At 43.4% G+C, this 16,761-nt stretch overlaps 1 protein-coding gene across 1 annotated transcript; it reads left to right on the top strand.

The window, feature by feature from the left end:
• Positions 1–638: 638 nt before the first annotated feature.
• Positions 639–13,717, top strand: LOC308143246 (uncharacterized protein; the record flags this gene model as incomplete). Its single annotated transcript, XM_080513985.1, has 11 exons — positions 639–890; positions 2,719–2,841; positions 2,943–3,112; positions 6,338–6,393; positions 6,496–6,634; positions 8,573–8,700; positions 9,770–9,905; positions 11,159–11,336; positions 12,522–12,819; positions 12,912–13,495; positions 13,547–13,717. The coding sequence occupies 11 exons, from the start codon at positions 639–641 to the stop codon at positions 13,715–13,717; spliced, it is 2,235 nt and encodes a 744-aa protein (XP_080370111.1).
• Positions 13,718–16,761: the final 3,044 nt, after the last annotated feature.

Raw genomic sequence — 16,761 nt, 5'->3', positions numbered from 1 at the left:
TTTAGATGATTTATGTTGTTCAATGATAATAAAGAGAAAAGGTATTCCGAAGTTGATTCAAGGAACCACGGTTAGACTATTTCAAAAGGTTACTGTGTAACTGTGGCAGTGTGTGTGTGAGTGTGTATCTGAGGGGGGGGTGGAGGAGGAGGAGGGTGATTACGGTGTAGAATGTCCTCCTCATCACTGGAGCTGACCTAAGAACACACCGGTTAATCATCCACTAACCGGCAGCGAGACGGGGGAATGAGGGAAGGAGAGAGCAGCCAGGGCCTGAAGGAGAGACACTCGGAGGCGCAAAAGTTAAAATATACATCGGAGACCAGAGGAGGGTGGGAACAGGGATACACAGACCTGACGGAGGACTGCACCTGCCTTTGGACGATTTGGATCCGAGCTCGGTGGCAAACAGCATTCGATGTCCTTCATGTAACCCACGCTGCTGACTGATTGCTTAGGTGTGTGTGTTTGTTTGTGTGTGTGTGTGTGTGTGTGTGTGTGTGTGTGTGTGTGTGTGTGTGTGTGTGTGTGTGTGTGTGTGTGTGTTCAACATGTACGCTCTTAAAGGATCGCCCTGCTTCTAGACTAGACTGTGAGCGTGTGCGAGGCGGCCACATGGGGCCTGGGCCCTGTCCGCCATGCCAGCAGCAGCAGCAGCAGTGAAGCCCGCTCTGGAGGACATGGTGGCAGAGGGAGCGGGCGTGGGAGAGCCCCCAGTGTCCCAGTGGGAGGCCCCCAGGCCGCCTCTGCCCTCCCTGAAGGTCCCCAGGGAGCTTCTGCGGCGCTTCCCCCACTCCAAGCGGGTGGGCTCCTACCTGGTGGGGAAAATGATCAACAAGGGCTCCTTTGCCAAAGTGATGGAGGGGCTGCACATCGGCACGGGGGAGAAGGTTGGTGACTCGAGGCTGGAGGGATCACACATGTACAAGTGTACTACTACACGTTTACAACTAGCGCCTTGCAGCTAACAATTATGGAAGCCTGTTATTACTGTCGTGATGTGAACAAAACCTCAGCCAGGCCAGACGCTTATTTCATAATTGTGTCACGGAAACATGTAAAGAGACATGTTTTCCCACAGTCTGTGCTGATGGAGCTAATACATCATGAACATGTGAATACAATTAGTCATCTCATGGTATTTTTAACGTGTAAGAGAAGCTACTAGACATGACAGTGTGCTGAGCTCACAGGCCGAAGAGGCCACCAAGTCCCGACTGGATTGTGGGGTTTGCATGTTCTCTCTGGGCATGCATGGGTCTCCTCCCAAAGAACAGGCCCGGAAAGTGAACTGGTGACTCTAAATCCGGGGTTGGCAACTCATTTTCAGGCCACATGAAAACATGAAAACAAGGAAATTATTCCTTGATAAAAAAAAAAGTGGTTTTAGGACATGATTATCGAGCTACTGTTGCTCTGTGCTATTTTTTTTTTATAAATAAATATGAATATCTAAATATAATAATGTTTTTTAAATTAAAATTAAAAACATACCTTTAAAAAAAGCCTTTTCCTAATTGCTTGGTGTTCCTTTTGAACACTGTTTTTTTTAAGATACCTTTAAAATTGCATTATTATTATTATTATTATTACTATTATTAATGATAATGCTGTCGTTATAAATATGTAAACAGGATTTTTTTTGTTATTAACCATATTCATTTCCACTGAGAAACGCCAGTCTCGCTTGAGACGCCAACAGCACAGTGGACAAGACAGTGTCTCGTTTGCGGACTGGCTCAGTCGGGTGCGTAAACGTATGTCTGTGTTCAACTTCCATGGGTCACTGAGTGTCTGACCCTTGGCTGTGTACCTGACCTGGTTGCTGTAGCAATGGACAAACGTAGCGCCCCCCCAGGGTGGGTGTTTGTTTCTCTTAACCCCTGTTGCCCTGCACAGGTACAGGATCTGTGAAGGTGAGGTCTTCAAATATGCAAACGCTCACTGCTGGAGGCCTCAGGGCTTCTACACAATCTGTCTCAGAGTTATGTTGTGCCAGAAACAGACAGGATGTGAAACTACTCTTGATCTAAACTGCGTTTTCCTGTTTTGTTCTGACTGAGGGGGATTTTTTTTTAATAATAAATACTGATTTTATTTCCCCATGTCCAACCAAGGTCTCTTTTTCTCATCGTCATTATCTTGAAGGTAAATTAGTTGTGAGAATGTAAAATGTTGCCAGTGTCCAAACCGAGGAATGGGAGAATGAGATGTAATAGAAGCTGACTTCTTTAATATCCGTCAGTGCTCGTTATAATATAATTTTGTCCTGCAATCAAGGAGTGTTTGCCAAAAGATTTTTCTTTTCACGTGAATTTAACAAAAAACGGTTCATTACAGAAACTTAGAGGCACATTAGAGGCATTAGTCTGATAGCTCATTTTTATAAATTAGTATGGGGATCACATCCAAGTCAGTTATTATTCACATGTGTTGAAGTGTTGTAGATGCACCAGACCACTGTTGTGCTTGAAAAACATGCTAAAACCTTTTAATGAGCAAATTTGCTTTCGTTTAAAAAATGTTATTCATCACTTTCTTACTGCGAACAGGCAGTTTTGTCATAGATTCTCTAATTTGTAAGACCCATGGTGTAAAAACTTGACTTAGTCAACTGTGTTATAAGAATTATATTACACTATTTCAATATTTATAAATGGAAATCATACGGATTTCTATATGCATCTGGTCAGGATGTCTTATATCGTGTGTGTTCAGGTCGCCATCAAGGTGATAGACAAGAAAAAAGCCCGCCAGGACTCCTATGTGCTGAAAAATATGAAGAGGGAACCCAGAATCCATCAGATGGTCCGACATCCTCACATTGTGGTTTTGCTGGAGGTAAAATCCTTAAAAACACTTTTTTTTTTCCAAACTCCCACATGAGCGGTTGTTCCCTGCATTATACTGCTGTGTGATATGAACGCCCGCATGTGTGTCAGACCCTGGAGACGGAGAACAGCTACTACATGGCCATGGAACTCTGTGCCGGCGGAGACCTGATGGACAGGATCTGTGACAGGAAGAGGCTGGAGGAGAGGGAGGTGCGGCGCTACACCCGACAGATCCTCTCCGCTGTGGAGCACCTGCACAAACACGGCATCGTGCACAGGTCACTACACACACATACACACACATACGCACACACACGCATTGCATAGAGAAATTCTATTTGTACAGAATTCATTCATTAAAACTTCACCTCAAACAGCTTTCACTCAAGTGCTTTTCATTTTATGGTCTTTGATATTACGGCTCTCCTCCCAAATAATAAATTGCAGAATTTTGCAATATTCCGAGTTCATTGTGGTTATATCTGTTCTTTTTCATTTCCTTTGTCATTTCCTGCTGACTGGATGAAATAATAATCTGCTTATTTGAAATACAAAACCATTTTACTGATCATGAAAACAATACATTTTTCACAAATGACCTTGGGCTGTGTTAAAAAACCGTTATGACCTCAAAAATCTGTGTATTTATTATTCTGGGAGCGTTTGTTTACTGCTTGTTTACAGCCACGGATTCTTCATCTGGGCTCATCACTAAGAAGGAAACAAACACTTGAAATAACAAATGGATTGTGAAAACTGTTGGATGTTGCTGAATCTTTAAAGGTTCCAAATGGTTTACACCATTTTCAAGCTCGTCCATATTATTTGCATAAATAAGTAATTGTAGGCATCACCTCTACTTTGGGGTTGACATGAACAGTTGTGACAACAATTGACCTACTAAAACTATATTATGTATGTCTTTTACTAATGTATTAACATCGTCAACGTTGCTATTTGGTGGTTTTCTGCACCAATACTTGGCTACGTATGTATGAAATTGTAAATTCTTGGTTGTAGTACTTCTGCCATTGTTGAGTTTAAACAAAAACTCCTCAAGCGAGTTCCACCAAACAATCATATCCTGTTTACTGATACAGTTTCTGTCATAATTATTACATATCTATTACTTGCTAATAAGTCGTTTAGTTTAGTGTGATGAGACATAATCCAATTACATAATACGGCAAAGAGATTCTTTAAGTGAAAGGAACATTACTAAGGACTTCAGGATCTTTAAAGTAAGCGTCGGCTGTGCAAAATATCCAATCATGAAAGACTTAAACCAGTGTCCATGAAGTTGAAGCTATTTGAATGGAAGTGGAAGAATCACAAGACCAAAACAAGAAGGACGCATTCACATTCCCCTGTTTGATCCGGACCAGAATTCTCTTCGGAGAAAAAAAAAAGTTTCGTTTGGATGATGTGAAAATTCCCACGAACTCCGAACCGTATCTCACAAGCGATCGCTGGTCCTCTTGAAGACTTGGGTCTTGCTCTGCTTGTAAACAATGCATTCTGGGTAGTAAACAAACAAAGCAAACTGCACGAATTAGAAGAAGCAGACCCACGAAGAAACAGTTGTAAAATATCTCACGGGCAGATGTGGAGAAGAGGGGAAGAAGTTGTGAAAAGGGCGCCTATCGATATCTGGTCTGAAGGAAATCATTGACACGAGCTAATTAACCTAGCCACCATAGAGGAAAGCGGCGGGACATTTGTTTGTTTCAGGCAAGCAGCAGCTTTTGTAATTGCGTAACATTTTCCAGGCGGTTTGTGAACCAAATGGAGGAAGCTTGATGTTCTGAAGGATACATTCCAGGTTTAATTGATCCGTTTGAGCAAAAGAGCCGAAAATTGAGAGGAAAGAATGTATTTTCACACCGTGGTACAACAGTAGCTCCAGAGTCTGCTGGTCATTCGTGCACTTGAGAGCTCAGCCCGACACACTGTGAGTAGTTCGCAGGGCATTAACAGCCTGCAGAGGAGGACGAGCTGCAGGAAAGGCGATACCTGGCACGAGGTCGGTGTGGGAGATGACAGTCTTATTTTACTGGCATTTTAGTGTGTGTGCAGGTGTTAGAGATCCAACGCTCACACACACACACACACACACACATCTACACCCACACACACGTTCACGCTGCACTGCAGCCACACTCGCCACGCTCGGCGCTGCGTTTTGCTTTAAGACTTTGGCTCCTCTGAAGGTGGGAATGTGATTACCAGGCGATGACCTCATCATCCTGCGCCGGCGCCATGATTCACACATCATCACGACATCATGGACTTCCTCTCTAATGAAGTCCCTCAACGACGTCGCTCTCGGCCGTTCGCCGGCACCTCGCCGGGTCCCTTCACCCGCCCACGCCCACGCCCCCCCCCCACCCTCGACCGCCATCCCACACAGAGATTATTAAACTGGAAATAAATGGAAAATTTGCACTTGAACGCACCTCCTGCCACCCACAGTCAATAGGTTTACCGCATTACATTTTCTCCTTTATGGCGACGTCTGCTCTCGCTCTCTCTTGCTCCGTTTCCCTCTTTGAACTCGCCCCGGGTCCTGAGAGCGGGGTTCTCTGGATTTTCGAGCGTCTGCTGCTTAGATGAAGGCAGATGAAAGGAACATGGCGGATTCCCAGGCTTTAGTTTATGGGAGCTCTCTCTCTCTCTCCTGACCGCAGATTTTCATTTAGCACGGTCGTTTTAGAGCAGGCAGTAGTGTGCGGTTGGTGGCGAGGCCGGGGTACTTTCTAGGGAAGTCAGGCAACTTTTTCAGGTAAACAGGAATAGATCTTTGTTGGAGGCTATTGGGTGAAGCTAAGGAGAGCCTTTGAACTTGCTTTGGAAATCGTGTTTTCTTGCTTTGGGGTTACATTTGTTCAAAAAAGATGAATAACTTTGATTACAACCAACTGTTCATTGAAACTCCATGGTTTTTTTTTTTTTATATATATATAAGCTTGAGCTCCATTCAAAACCAAAGTCAGCTTTTGTTTTTTTTGTTTTGTTTTGTTTTTCTGGCAAACTTTATTTTGGTCACCCATAAAAGCTCCAAACAGATTACAGTATTTGTTAAACAGCTGCCATCAAATCTGTGAGGGGAAAATGCTCAAAAGGCACTGGGAAATAGTTCATTTCGGATAATTTGCCAGATTTACTGATCTTTCTTACGTTACAACATATAATTGTTGACAGAAGTTGAGCGCCACAGGAAAGAAAAAGGATTACTTGCCTTGTGGGAGTTACAGGCTGCAGGGTATTTATGGAGATTACCACTGTGGCTGCATGCATCAGAGTACATTTTATCAATTTAATTCATGCAAAACAATCTCATACATTATTTTATTTTTTTAAATTGTGGTTTAAAGCGATATGTTCTGTTCTCCATCTAGTTTTCCTGAAAAATCAAAAGGAAAAAAAAAAATCCCTGTTTCCCTTTTTGTGAAAATCCTGCAATAAAACTACTTCCTTGATTGATCATTTATGCTCTTTTACAGAGACTTAAAGATTGAAAACTTCCTCCTGGATGAGCACAACAACATAAAGATAGTAGGTATGTTGGCGAGCCTGCTTTCTTTACGAGTTGGGAAAATGTTAGGAACTTAATGTAATTTTTTATTATTATTTTTAAAAACAACAATAATGTTTCACACAGATTTTGGCCTGAGCAACACTCTGAAAGCTGAATCTTTATCGCTGGAGCTCCTCAGCACCCAGTGTGGAAGTCCTGCCTACGCCGCCCCCGAGCTGCTCGCTCACAGGAAGTACGGACCCAAAGTGGATGTCTGGTCTGTGTAAGTCATACGGCCGGACCGGACTCACGCTTTCCAGTTAAACTTCAGAGGAGGAACCCAAACGGAATGGGAATGAAGTGGGCCACGTTTTGAAATGATGAAATGGTTGAGTGGGTTGTATTACGATCCAAAGATTGAGCCCCGCCTTGATATTGTTGTGAATTTGTAAGACTGCTAATGCGCCATTAGCGATGTCCAGTTGCACTTTATGCACCTTGTTTAATATTTAAACTCAAGAAAAGTATACTTTTTAATTACTTACTGCTTTAACTTCTTGTTGTTGCTTTTGTTGACTTCGTTAACGCTCAACTCACACACAACTAGGGGACTATTTGATCAAATCACACAGTGTAAATGATACAAAATAATAAAAAAAAAACTATTTTAGCAAAGTCAGTCATCACATAGAGTAACATTTATATAAGTTTTTTTTTCTCAGGTGAAAACCACACAGAAACATACTGACAGTTTATTCATGGGTCATGATCTTTCTACTATTATTTTCTTATCAAATTGAGGGATGAAAGTGGGCATTGGGCGGAAAATGATGGGTGGACTGTGTGAAAAGTGGACGGCTAGACTAACAATTGAGGGCCAACATGCAATGGACAAGAAGAATATTGCCCTGCTGTTGATTTCACGACAGCGAATTAGCATTTTTGTGTGTAGCACACATTGTTTGAACGTATTATACACATTTACCTCGCTACAGTTACTGTTATATTATGTTATTTTGGTTAAGAAGAAAGAAGAAGAAATCATACAGTGTAATTTCAAGTGATCCATATTGGAATGATGATTTTTATCAACACAGTCATGCAGTCTCTGCAGTATTAAAGAGATTCAAATGGCACAATGTGACAAGAAAGCTAATAAAAAAATGTTTGAGGCTCATACTCTGTCGTTGCAGCTTGCACTGCAGACTCTTGCCGACTTTTTATTAACCAGATCTCCTTCCTACCACATCCGGGATTCAAGCCTGCGTCTCCCACCCTCTCGCTCAGGATTTAATTTGATATACCACTGGGGGGGTTATTAGCCTCAAATAGTGAGCTGCAAAAGGAAAACAACTTTTGAATGATTATTATAGCGTTAAGACCAGACAAACCAGGTGCCAAACAACACAGAGGTGATGCCAACACAGAGATTCGGTGGCTCATGTTTTTAAATGTCGCTTATTCGTACAATGCCTTGCGTATTGGAGAGCAATATTGAATTTGTGTTGACGAACCACAACAGATTTAATGAGCCAGTCGCAGTTTCACTGTACCGGCGGTGTGTTCTTCAAGAGAATCATATGCCGCTGGCGCCGTCAACCAGGAGGCCTTTGGCCTCCAAGGAGCCTCGGTCTCGAAAGTAACTGTAGGAATTTGTGCAAATCTTAACCTTTCATGCCTTTCGACAGGCTGGTCACATTTCAATATTACAGTACAGTATGTATGTTCGCTGAATGTGTCATTTGTTAAGGTCAGATTCCTCCACAGGAAATATTTCTTTCTCCCCTCATGTAGGAGCTTCTGAAACTTAATTCCGGTTCGTTTATCCAGCAAATACATCCCTGTTCTCTGGTTACATGATTATTTGAGTTCCAAATGTAAACCTGAACACACGCCAGGTACTATATTCACACAGCACGTTTAGATCGGTACCTCGTGACTTTTCCCACTTTAAAATAAATGCCACAGAGCAGTGGGTAGCAGTGTGGGAAGCAGACAACTCACTAACAAAGACATTTAAATCAACATGTGCAGGAAAAGAGCATCCAGCATCACACACACTGTTTGCCCCCCTCACAATTGGCCCCATGTGTCCTCGCTCACTATTCCATGTATTTATATTACACTGTCAAAGTGTCCTTTTTGTTTGTTTGTGTTTTTTTTTATTTGGTTCCACCTCACGTGATGGCGTGCGATAATAAAGTGCCCTTCATGTTTGCAGAGGCGTGAGCATGTTCGCCATGCTGACGGGGACGCTCCCGTTCACCGTGGAGCCTTTCAACATCAAACAGCTGCACCAGAAGATGGTCAACGGCGAGATCAGCAACATCCCGACGGACATCAGCAAAGGTTCCTGTGTGTTTGTCAACTATAGCTTAACCCACAGGCAAGGGATGGCGTAAGGGATCGAATGAATGGGTGGTTAATTGAGCTGGGTTTTTTTTTTTTTTTTTTCAGGTTCAGTTTCTCTTCTTTATCTGTTTTCTCTCTCGTTCTCACGGTGTTACTTCACTACGATCTGTCATGGTGCCATGTCACCACAAACAAACATAGCTCCTGTTACTGCAGGTTAGCAGCAGAACCGTTAGCACCACTGGACCTTTCACACTTCCCTTCACCTCGGAAATCCCCCCTATTCCCCGCCAATTTTCACTGTTTTCCTGATGACTGATCCGACTGTTGCTTCCCCTCATTTCCATGTCTTTGTATTTATTCCAGATACTTGTTAATAATATTATTCTCATCGTTGCACGGTTTATTTTCTCACTATCATCTTACCCACAGCTTTCAGTTCAAGCCAGGGTGTTCGCATAAATACCGTTCCTCCGGGTTTCTTCACTTAAAAAGCAATAAATACTCTATTATATATCTTTTATTCGTGACAAACAGCTTGAGTTGACTTTGGCTGAGGGAAGCAGCTCTGGCGCAGCCACTGAGAGGAACTCATAGTAAATGGAACGCCGCGTCGCCGGGTTAAATGTCTGCGAGCGTGGCAGCCGTCCCATTCGAATCTGTCCGTGTGCCGTCAGACTTGCGGAGCTTATCTGGATTCCCCATCGGCGCTCGAGCCGTCAAGCCGCGGCTCGGCTGCCACGGGACAGACTCATGTCAGAGGGTGACGAGACGAATCGGTTCCACTCAGAGAGGGAAACCCTGCCTGTCGTGTGGTTTTCGCCAGAGTCACACAGTCAGCGATTAGTCTGACGGGGTTCAAGCACACTTTGATGGGCGCGATGTGAAAAACACACCAAAAAGAGACGCGGCTCATCTTTTTTTTCCAGTGCAAAATGTGTGACGTATGAAGTGTAGCATGAAATTCAACAATGACATCCACTTTTTTAAGGAGTTGGTAAGTGTGTAATTTTCCCGACAACAAATGTGACAGTGCGTCTTTTTTTTCTTCTTTCTCGCACTTCAGGAGCTGTGTCGTTTGTCCTGTCGCTCCTGGAGCCGGACCCGGACAAGAGGCCCAGCGTCAGGGCAGCAATGGAGGAGAAGTGGATCAATGAGGGACATGCCAAGAGGCCACTGCACACACTCGCTCATAAAAACAGGTGACTTACTTTTTTTGGATCCCTTTCTTGCAACCATTGCTCTGCATCCTCATCATAGTTAGAATGTTTTTTGTTTTTTTTCAGATTTATCAAAGTCAAAGTTAAAGTCAAAGTCAAAGTCAGCTTTATTGTCAAGTGTGCTAATATGCATGACATACAGCACAGATGACATTTCAGTCCTCTCAGACCCACAGTGCATTTATAGGGATAAAACCACAAAAATGCCACAATGTTTGAAATATTTGGTGTTTTTGAGTCATTTTGACTACTATTTTCTCTCTTTTTTGCATTTTATAACCATTTACAATACATTTCTTAGCATTTCCAAGGAATTCTCTATATCATAGACATATCCTTTAACTTTTTTTTCTTCCTGGTTGCCAATTTTTTGTTTGAGTTTTGTGTTTTTCTTTTGTAACCGCACATTTTCCGTGTGGGATCAATTAAGTATCTGTACTTTTAATTAGGCTGAAAGGCTCCCGAGGGCAGATATACAGTTTTTTAGCCTGGAATATGTTCTGCCAGCCATTGTTGTGATTAATTGTAAGTTATCATACGAATCATGTATAATCATGCTTATAACTGAATCACAACATGGAAATCAATTCTATAACGTTGTATAGTTTCACTACTATCTCTAAATGAATTTTCACTAAAATACTGCATAGTAAATGTAACTTCTGAAGTAACAGCAGTTTGCACTTCTGTTCTGTGGAGACAGAGGGACCCATCATGTATTTTCTCCACATTTCCTCAGCTTCAAAATGGATTTCACATGGAAACATAAGGTTATGGTGTATTATTTTTGCATTTTTTTGTAGTTGCATAAGACCTTTTTTTTGTTGTTTGTATGAGAAGAGCAAAGAAGGTCGCAAAAACTCTTCTCAGAAAAAAAAAAAGACCGCCGTAAACTTTACAATGCGGGCAAATGAATCAGGAGGGAAATCTCTGCATGTTTTCAAACGAAATGAAAATTTTTGTGGTCTGCAGTGTAACGGCTTAGTGCACCAGAACAGGACTAAAAAACCTTTTATCACTTTGCACAATGTGGAAATGCAATCATGTGTGGCTTCTTTCTGGCAATTACGTGTCTTTTTGAAATCCCGCTTTTGTCTGACTCAACCAGAAGTTGAGCCCTCAACGAGACTCCGGGTGGTTGGGTACATCTCCGCTTTCATTTTCATGTTGTCTTTGCCTGTTTTTTTTTTATTTTCTCCCCCCCCCCCCCATCCTCCCCTGCTGTTGTTTCCCAGACTGTGTCCAGAGGACCTGAACTCGTCGGTGCTGGCGTACATGACAGAGACGCTGGGCTACTCGCTCTCCGAAATCATTAACACGCTCACCACCAACCGACCCTCCGCCATCATGGCCGCCTACCACCTGCTGCTCGGCAAATTCAACAGGAGCCAGAAAGGGGCCAAGGCCGGCAAGGTTTACACTTCATCCCGTACAGGCACATAAACACACACACACACACACACACACACACACACACACACACACACACACACACACACACACACACACACACACACACACACACACGCAGGCCTGCGTTATGTTGCTGTGTGCAAATATAATACATCTGTGGGTTAAGTTCAAACAATAACCATGGCTGATTTGGCAGAAGCTGGAAGGAAACGACTGGAGTCTTTCGAGCAAGAATACGTGGCGAGAGAGGAACAGCGGCGAATCCAAGCCTCAGAAACAGGTAAATATTAGACCTGTTTCATTCATTCAAAGAAGTGAAAGTGATTCTGATCAGGGGTGGGACCCAAAATGACAAGATTCCATGTAAATTTAGTAAAGAAACTAAGTTATAAAAGAAGGTAATTATGGATTAAACTAATCCGTTTTTGTTAGAATTTGAAAGAATATTTATGTGTCATGATTTAAACAAAACTATAAAGTTTTGTGATAGTGAATAGAAAATAGACAAAAATGTATGACTCAGTAATACTCAGGTTTTCCACGTGAGCAAATTCTTTAAAATTGTATTTAGACTCCTGCAATTGTTGCAAACAATATATTTTCTTTGTGGAACTTTTTAGGAAGTTTGGCATCAACCAAAGCAAATTAAACTTACATTTGTAAGTAATGAAATGGGTGAGGGAGGAAACAACGAATGGATGAGCAAACAAAGAACAAAATAAATGAATAAATAATAAAAAGTCCTTAAAAAGTCATCAACAAAATCCTCAAGGAAATAAAATGATAATTATAGACGTCAACATATTAGCATTTGCAAGTCATAGAAAAATTACAAAGTGAATTTAATTTGTATGAAACTTTTCAGCTATTTGATCAGATTATTTGAGATTAAATAAAAAAAAAAAAAAACTACGTATATAGTATATATTGTGGTTGTTTGTGGCTACCCATTAGCCACGAGCTAATGTGGCGGGATTTCCGCTTTCGGTCCGGACCAATCAATGAGCCTGGTTTCTTCTTCACTTCCTCTCTGGTCAGTGTTTGTTTCAGGCGACAGCGCCCCCAAACCAGCAGCTGTTGTAATTGCGTGACATTTTCTCGGCGGATTGGTTCGGTTTCGAAAGTCGATGTGAACCAAACGAAGGTGCGAAACTTCTCGACGGTCAATCACTGATCAATCCGCAGAACAATCCGGCCAGTGACAGGAGCTCGAGGCAGCCCGGCCGACCTCTGAGGACCCAGCAGGCGACCGACTGCCAGAGCAACCGGAGGAGGACCGAGGACCTGCACAAGAAGAACCAGAGAGGGGACGACGAGAATCTCCCCCCGTCGCCGTGTCTCCCCCGGCTTCCCCACTCGGCGTCCCCCTCCCTGCCCCCTCGCCTGCCGTCCCCCTCCGACGCCCGTCCGCCCGCAGAGGACGGGGCGACCGACGAGGAGATCGCCATCACCCTGGACACCAGAGAGGTTCTCTTTCCCGAGGGTGAGGAGATGAAAGAGGAAGAGACTCGCGTGTGTCTCTTTCATCTTCGGCCACAGGTTTTTTTTTCTCCATCGTATCTCTGTGTGTTTCAGTGTCGGTGTTTGGAGAGAGGGAGCTCGTCCGTATCTCGCCCCCCAAAACGTCGGCGTCTCAACTCTGTGACTCCGCCCCTTGCCAAGTCCCGCCGCCGCCGCCGGAGCCGATCAGGGACGGCGGCCCGCGCCGACCCGTCCGACACGCGCACCCGCTCAGGACGACGCAGTCGGACGGCGCCGACCCCGGGTCGGACTGTTTCCGCGACAACCTGCGCCGGGACGACTCCCACCGCCTCAGCATCGACGAGCGGCTGGAGAAGCTGCAGACGTTCTACTCCGCCGAGAACAACGGCGTCTCGCCGCGGATGCTCCTGGAGGCCGACGCCCGCTCCCCGGAGCGGGCCCACCTGGGCGCCACGGAGGCCGCGCAGACGTCACCCCCGGCGCCGCTCCCCCGCCTGCGCAACCTGGGACCGAAGGACGGACGGGGCCGGAAGATGACCTGGGTGGGTTTGACCCGACCGGGACCGCCGGGGCTCCTGGTGAACGGGTCCAAGCCCCCGGCTTTCCCCTCGCAGAGGCAGCACACTTTGGTCATCAAAAGCCTCAGGCAGGAGAGGGGGAAGAGGAAGGAGCTGTCTGTGGCTGAAGGAGGAGCAGAGAGAGGGGGAGGTGGAGGAGGTGGAGGTGGAGGTGGAGGAGGTGCAGGAGCGGGATCAGGCATGAGCGGAGCCAAGAGGAACTCAGTTCAGTTGCGTCCGTCGCTCCAGCGCCGGGTGGCGGACCTGAACCTGCCGCTGCTCCCCGCAGCCCTGCAGGGGAAAACCGACAGGAAGAACCAGCTGCACAGTTTGGACTACTGACGCGCTGAAGGACAGAGTGGGGACAGAGCGGGGACACAGTGGGGACAGACAGCCTCTATCAAAATAGGAGAATCTCTTAATGGCAGCTATAAAAAAAAAAAAGAAAACAGGACTAAAGCTACTGTATCTTTCTACTTTTCACGTCTTGCATACATCCAGTGTAAATCACTTCTCAGTGCCAAATAATGCGATTATAAGCTCATTCAAACACGGAGGAATTCAGTCCACACAAGTTCATCTCCACCCAGCACAATGTGAAGTGCAACACGCACACTGACTCTCTTCAACGTTTAAATATGTTGTTTTTTTTTGTACAACTACTGAAAATTTTAATAAAGAAACGACTCTTGGTTAAAATTGCTCTTGTGTATCTGTGGCTTTTTTTTCTCTTCTCACTATGTACAGTTGATCATGATGAGTCAAACAATTCAAACTATATATAATCAGTAGTAAACGCTTAGTTCATCGTTACAGCAAATAAAGATTTGCCTCACGAAGGGAAGCAGGTATTTTCTCAGCAGGTCTCAAATTTGACAATTTGTGATGAAAGGGAAATAAGCACAATTTAAAATGAACACAATTTTGATTAAAATACTTTTTTTTAAACAACTAAATGTGATGCAAATAAATTACAAAAAATTCATTACATTTTTAGTTGAAATAATAGGTACAACAGTTGCTGGGCTTCACATTAAGACATAAAAAAAAGCCTTTTCTCTACTATTAAAGTCAAAAATAATGTAATAAATGGAAGCTGGAGATATATACAGTATATACCCCAGATATTAATGAAGCTATAGCTTCTGCTACTGCAGTGACTTCATTTATTCAGATTTTATGGTTTAGAATTGTGTCCATATTGGGTAGTTCTTCTGTGCAATATAAAAAAAAACCCAGTAATAATGAGGTAGCCACTGTAGTGATTAATATATAGTCACTAAGCTACTTTCTGATTCTATTTTGCATCAGAGGGTTTCAATAAAATTGGCTTGATGTCGAGATCGTAGTAATTTTCAGTAGCAATTATTTGCTTTTTGCAAAAATATAGACATTTCCACCGCGCACTACGCAACTGCAAAGCCAATTTCCCAGCAAACAAAGTCAGTAATCTCTCATAGAAATCTCCGGCATGTGTCATATCCCTCTATACCGTCACTCGTCTCTACTCATGCTTTGTGGGTCATTAATATTCAGCCGCAAAGATGTGGAAGAATCTGGTTGCTGCATCGAGGCGCTCATCGCTGCTGCTGAATAATTGAGCGGTCGGTCACCTAATACTGGCCTTTTTTTTTTTTTTTGCGAGTGTGCGCGTGTTTGTAATGGCGAGGTGCACGTTATGTGTGTGCCCAATGAGGACAGATTGAACCCACTCTAGTTACCACTCTGGCTACTTAACTGTGATATGAACCAGTAAGCTCTGACACTGAGTCGCACATTCACACTGCACAGTGCTCTAAATAAAGAATAAAACAAAACCAAGCCAGGAAGGAACACAGAAATTAATTTACAAAATAAAAGCACATTTTTACGGTGATACTATGAATATTTTGTTGTTGTTGTAGTTTTGGTGCATGCACGTCTAAAGAACTATCCCCCTGTTTGAAGAAGCGTGTCAGACTGAATGCGACCAGGCCATGTATGAAGGAAATCGGACAAACAAGGTATGGAAAAGCCATTAATGATGCATGTTGCACATAAAGATGTACCCAGGGCCACCGGAACATTGCGTTTACTTTGCATGCTACAGTGAGCATTGTTCTGTCTGTACAGCTTGTGGCTCGGACAATGGCTTTCAAAAGGCGACTCAAATAACTGCTTATCGATGGTACAGCGCCGTTCTTAGTCTCAAACCTAATTACCTGTAAAGACCTGGGACATTTGATTTGGAGGCGTTCTCGCTGACTCACGCACACAAATGTCACCACGGAACGATTAGGTAATGTCTCTTCTCACAGAATTTGGTTTTAAATGGCTGAGAAAAGTTATTCAAAGCTTTTTGGTGTCAAGAGAAGTGCTTTAGATTTGATTCTACATTCCACCCGCTTCACAAAGAGAAACAATGACCCAACCAAAGCATGATTAAGTGTATTTATTCTCATAGTGATCTGTAGCATCCTTGTTCATTTCCATCACTTTTGTATGGATAAAAATGTATGGACACTTCGACAAAAAAATAAGTTGTCGAGTTTCTGACACCACAGCAAAAATAAACATTCCTTAGAAGTATAAAGTCAAGACTTCAAATCTAAATTTTTGCTTCTTTTAAAACTTATTTACTTATTTTTTGTCTCTGATTTTCTAGAATAATCTAAAAACTAGCTTTAAAGATTTCTTATCAAGTAAATTTTACCTGCTGAATAATTTAAATTATCTTCATGTTATATGTGGGATACCCTGTTTTTGCATATTCATGACTATAGCTTTATTTGCTCACGTGCACTAGAATTTTGGCAACCGTCTTCATCGAGGCTAATCTTGTTTTAGCGAAAAGAAGTGAAAAAAAACATGGCTGTTTTGGTCATATACCGAAGGAAATGACATGCAAAGATGTGTAAAAAAATCAACACTTGATTTTAAGTCGTTGACCACGATGCAGAAAAGCCGCAGACTGACCGGATTCTGGTTGGTAACACGAAACCGGAGTGTGCTTCTACATGTATGACTGTCTGTGTCGTCACCACTGAGGGTCAATCCCCGTGTTAATGCCCGATGAGAGACGTCTTTTGTGCGCCTCCGGCCCGAGCACAAATGCGATTAAGGGCGGACACAAAGGGACGAGACCGCGGCTGCCCTCCACGTCAACTTTCCCACACGGCGGCCACAATAATCGTATTGTCCACATGCATGACTTTCGCAATGTAATATCGTTCGTTACGGGATGTAATGCAATATAGATTGACGATAATATGAATTCGCTTGTAATGATCCCGACGTCGGAGAATGGAATACTAGTGGTCACCGGGAGGCCGTGGTTCCAGAATGAAATGGATGGTGTTACCCCCATTAGCACTTCAATAGTCTTGGGTGTCTCTGGGAATAATCGC

Source organism: Blennius ocellaris (assembly GCF_963422515.1).
Source record: "Blennius ocellaris genome assembly, chromosome: 18".
Lineage (NCBI taxonomy): Eukaryota > Metazoa > Chordata > Actinopteri > Blenniiformes > Blenniidae > Blennius > Blennius ocellaris.
This window is presented reverse-complemented; position numbering and strand designations above follow the sequence as displayed.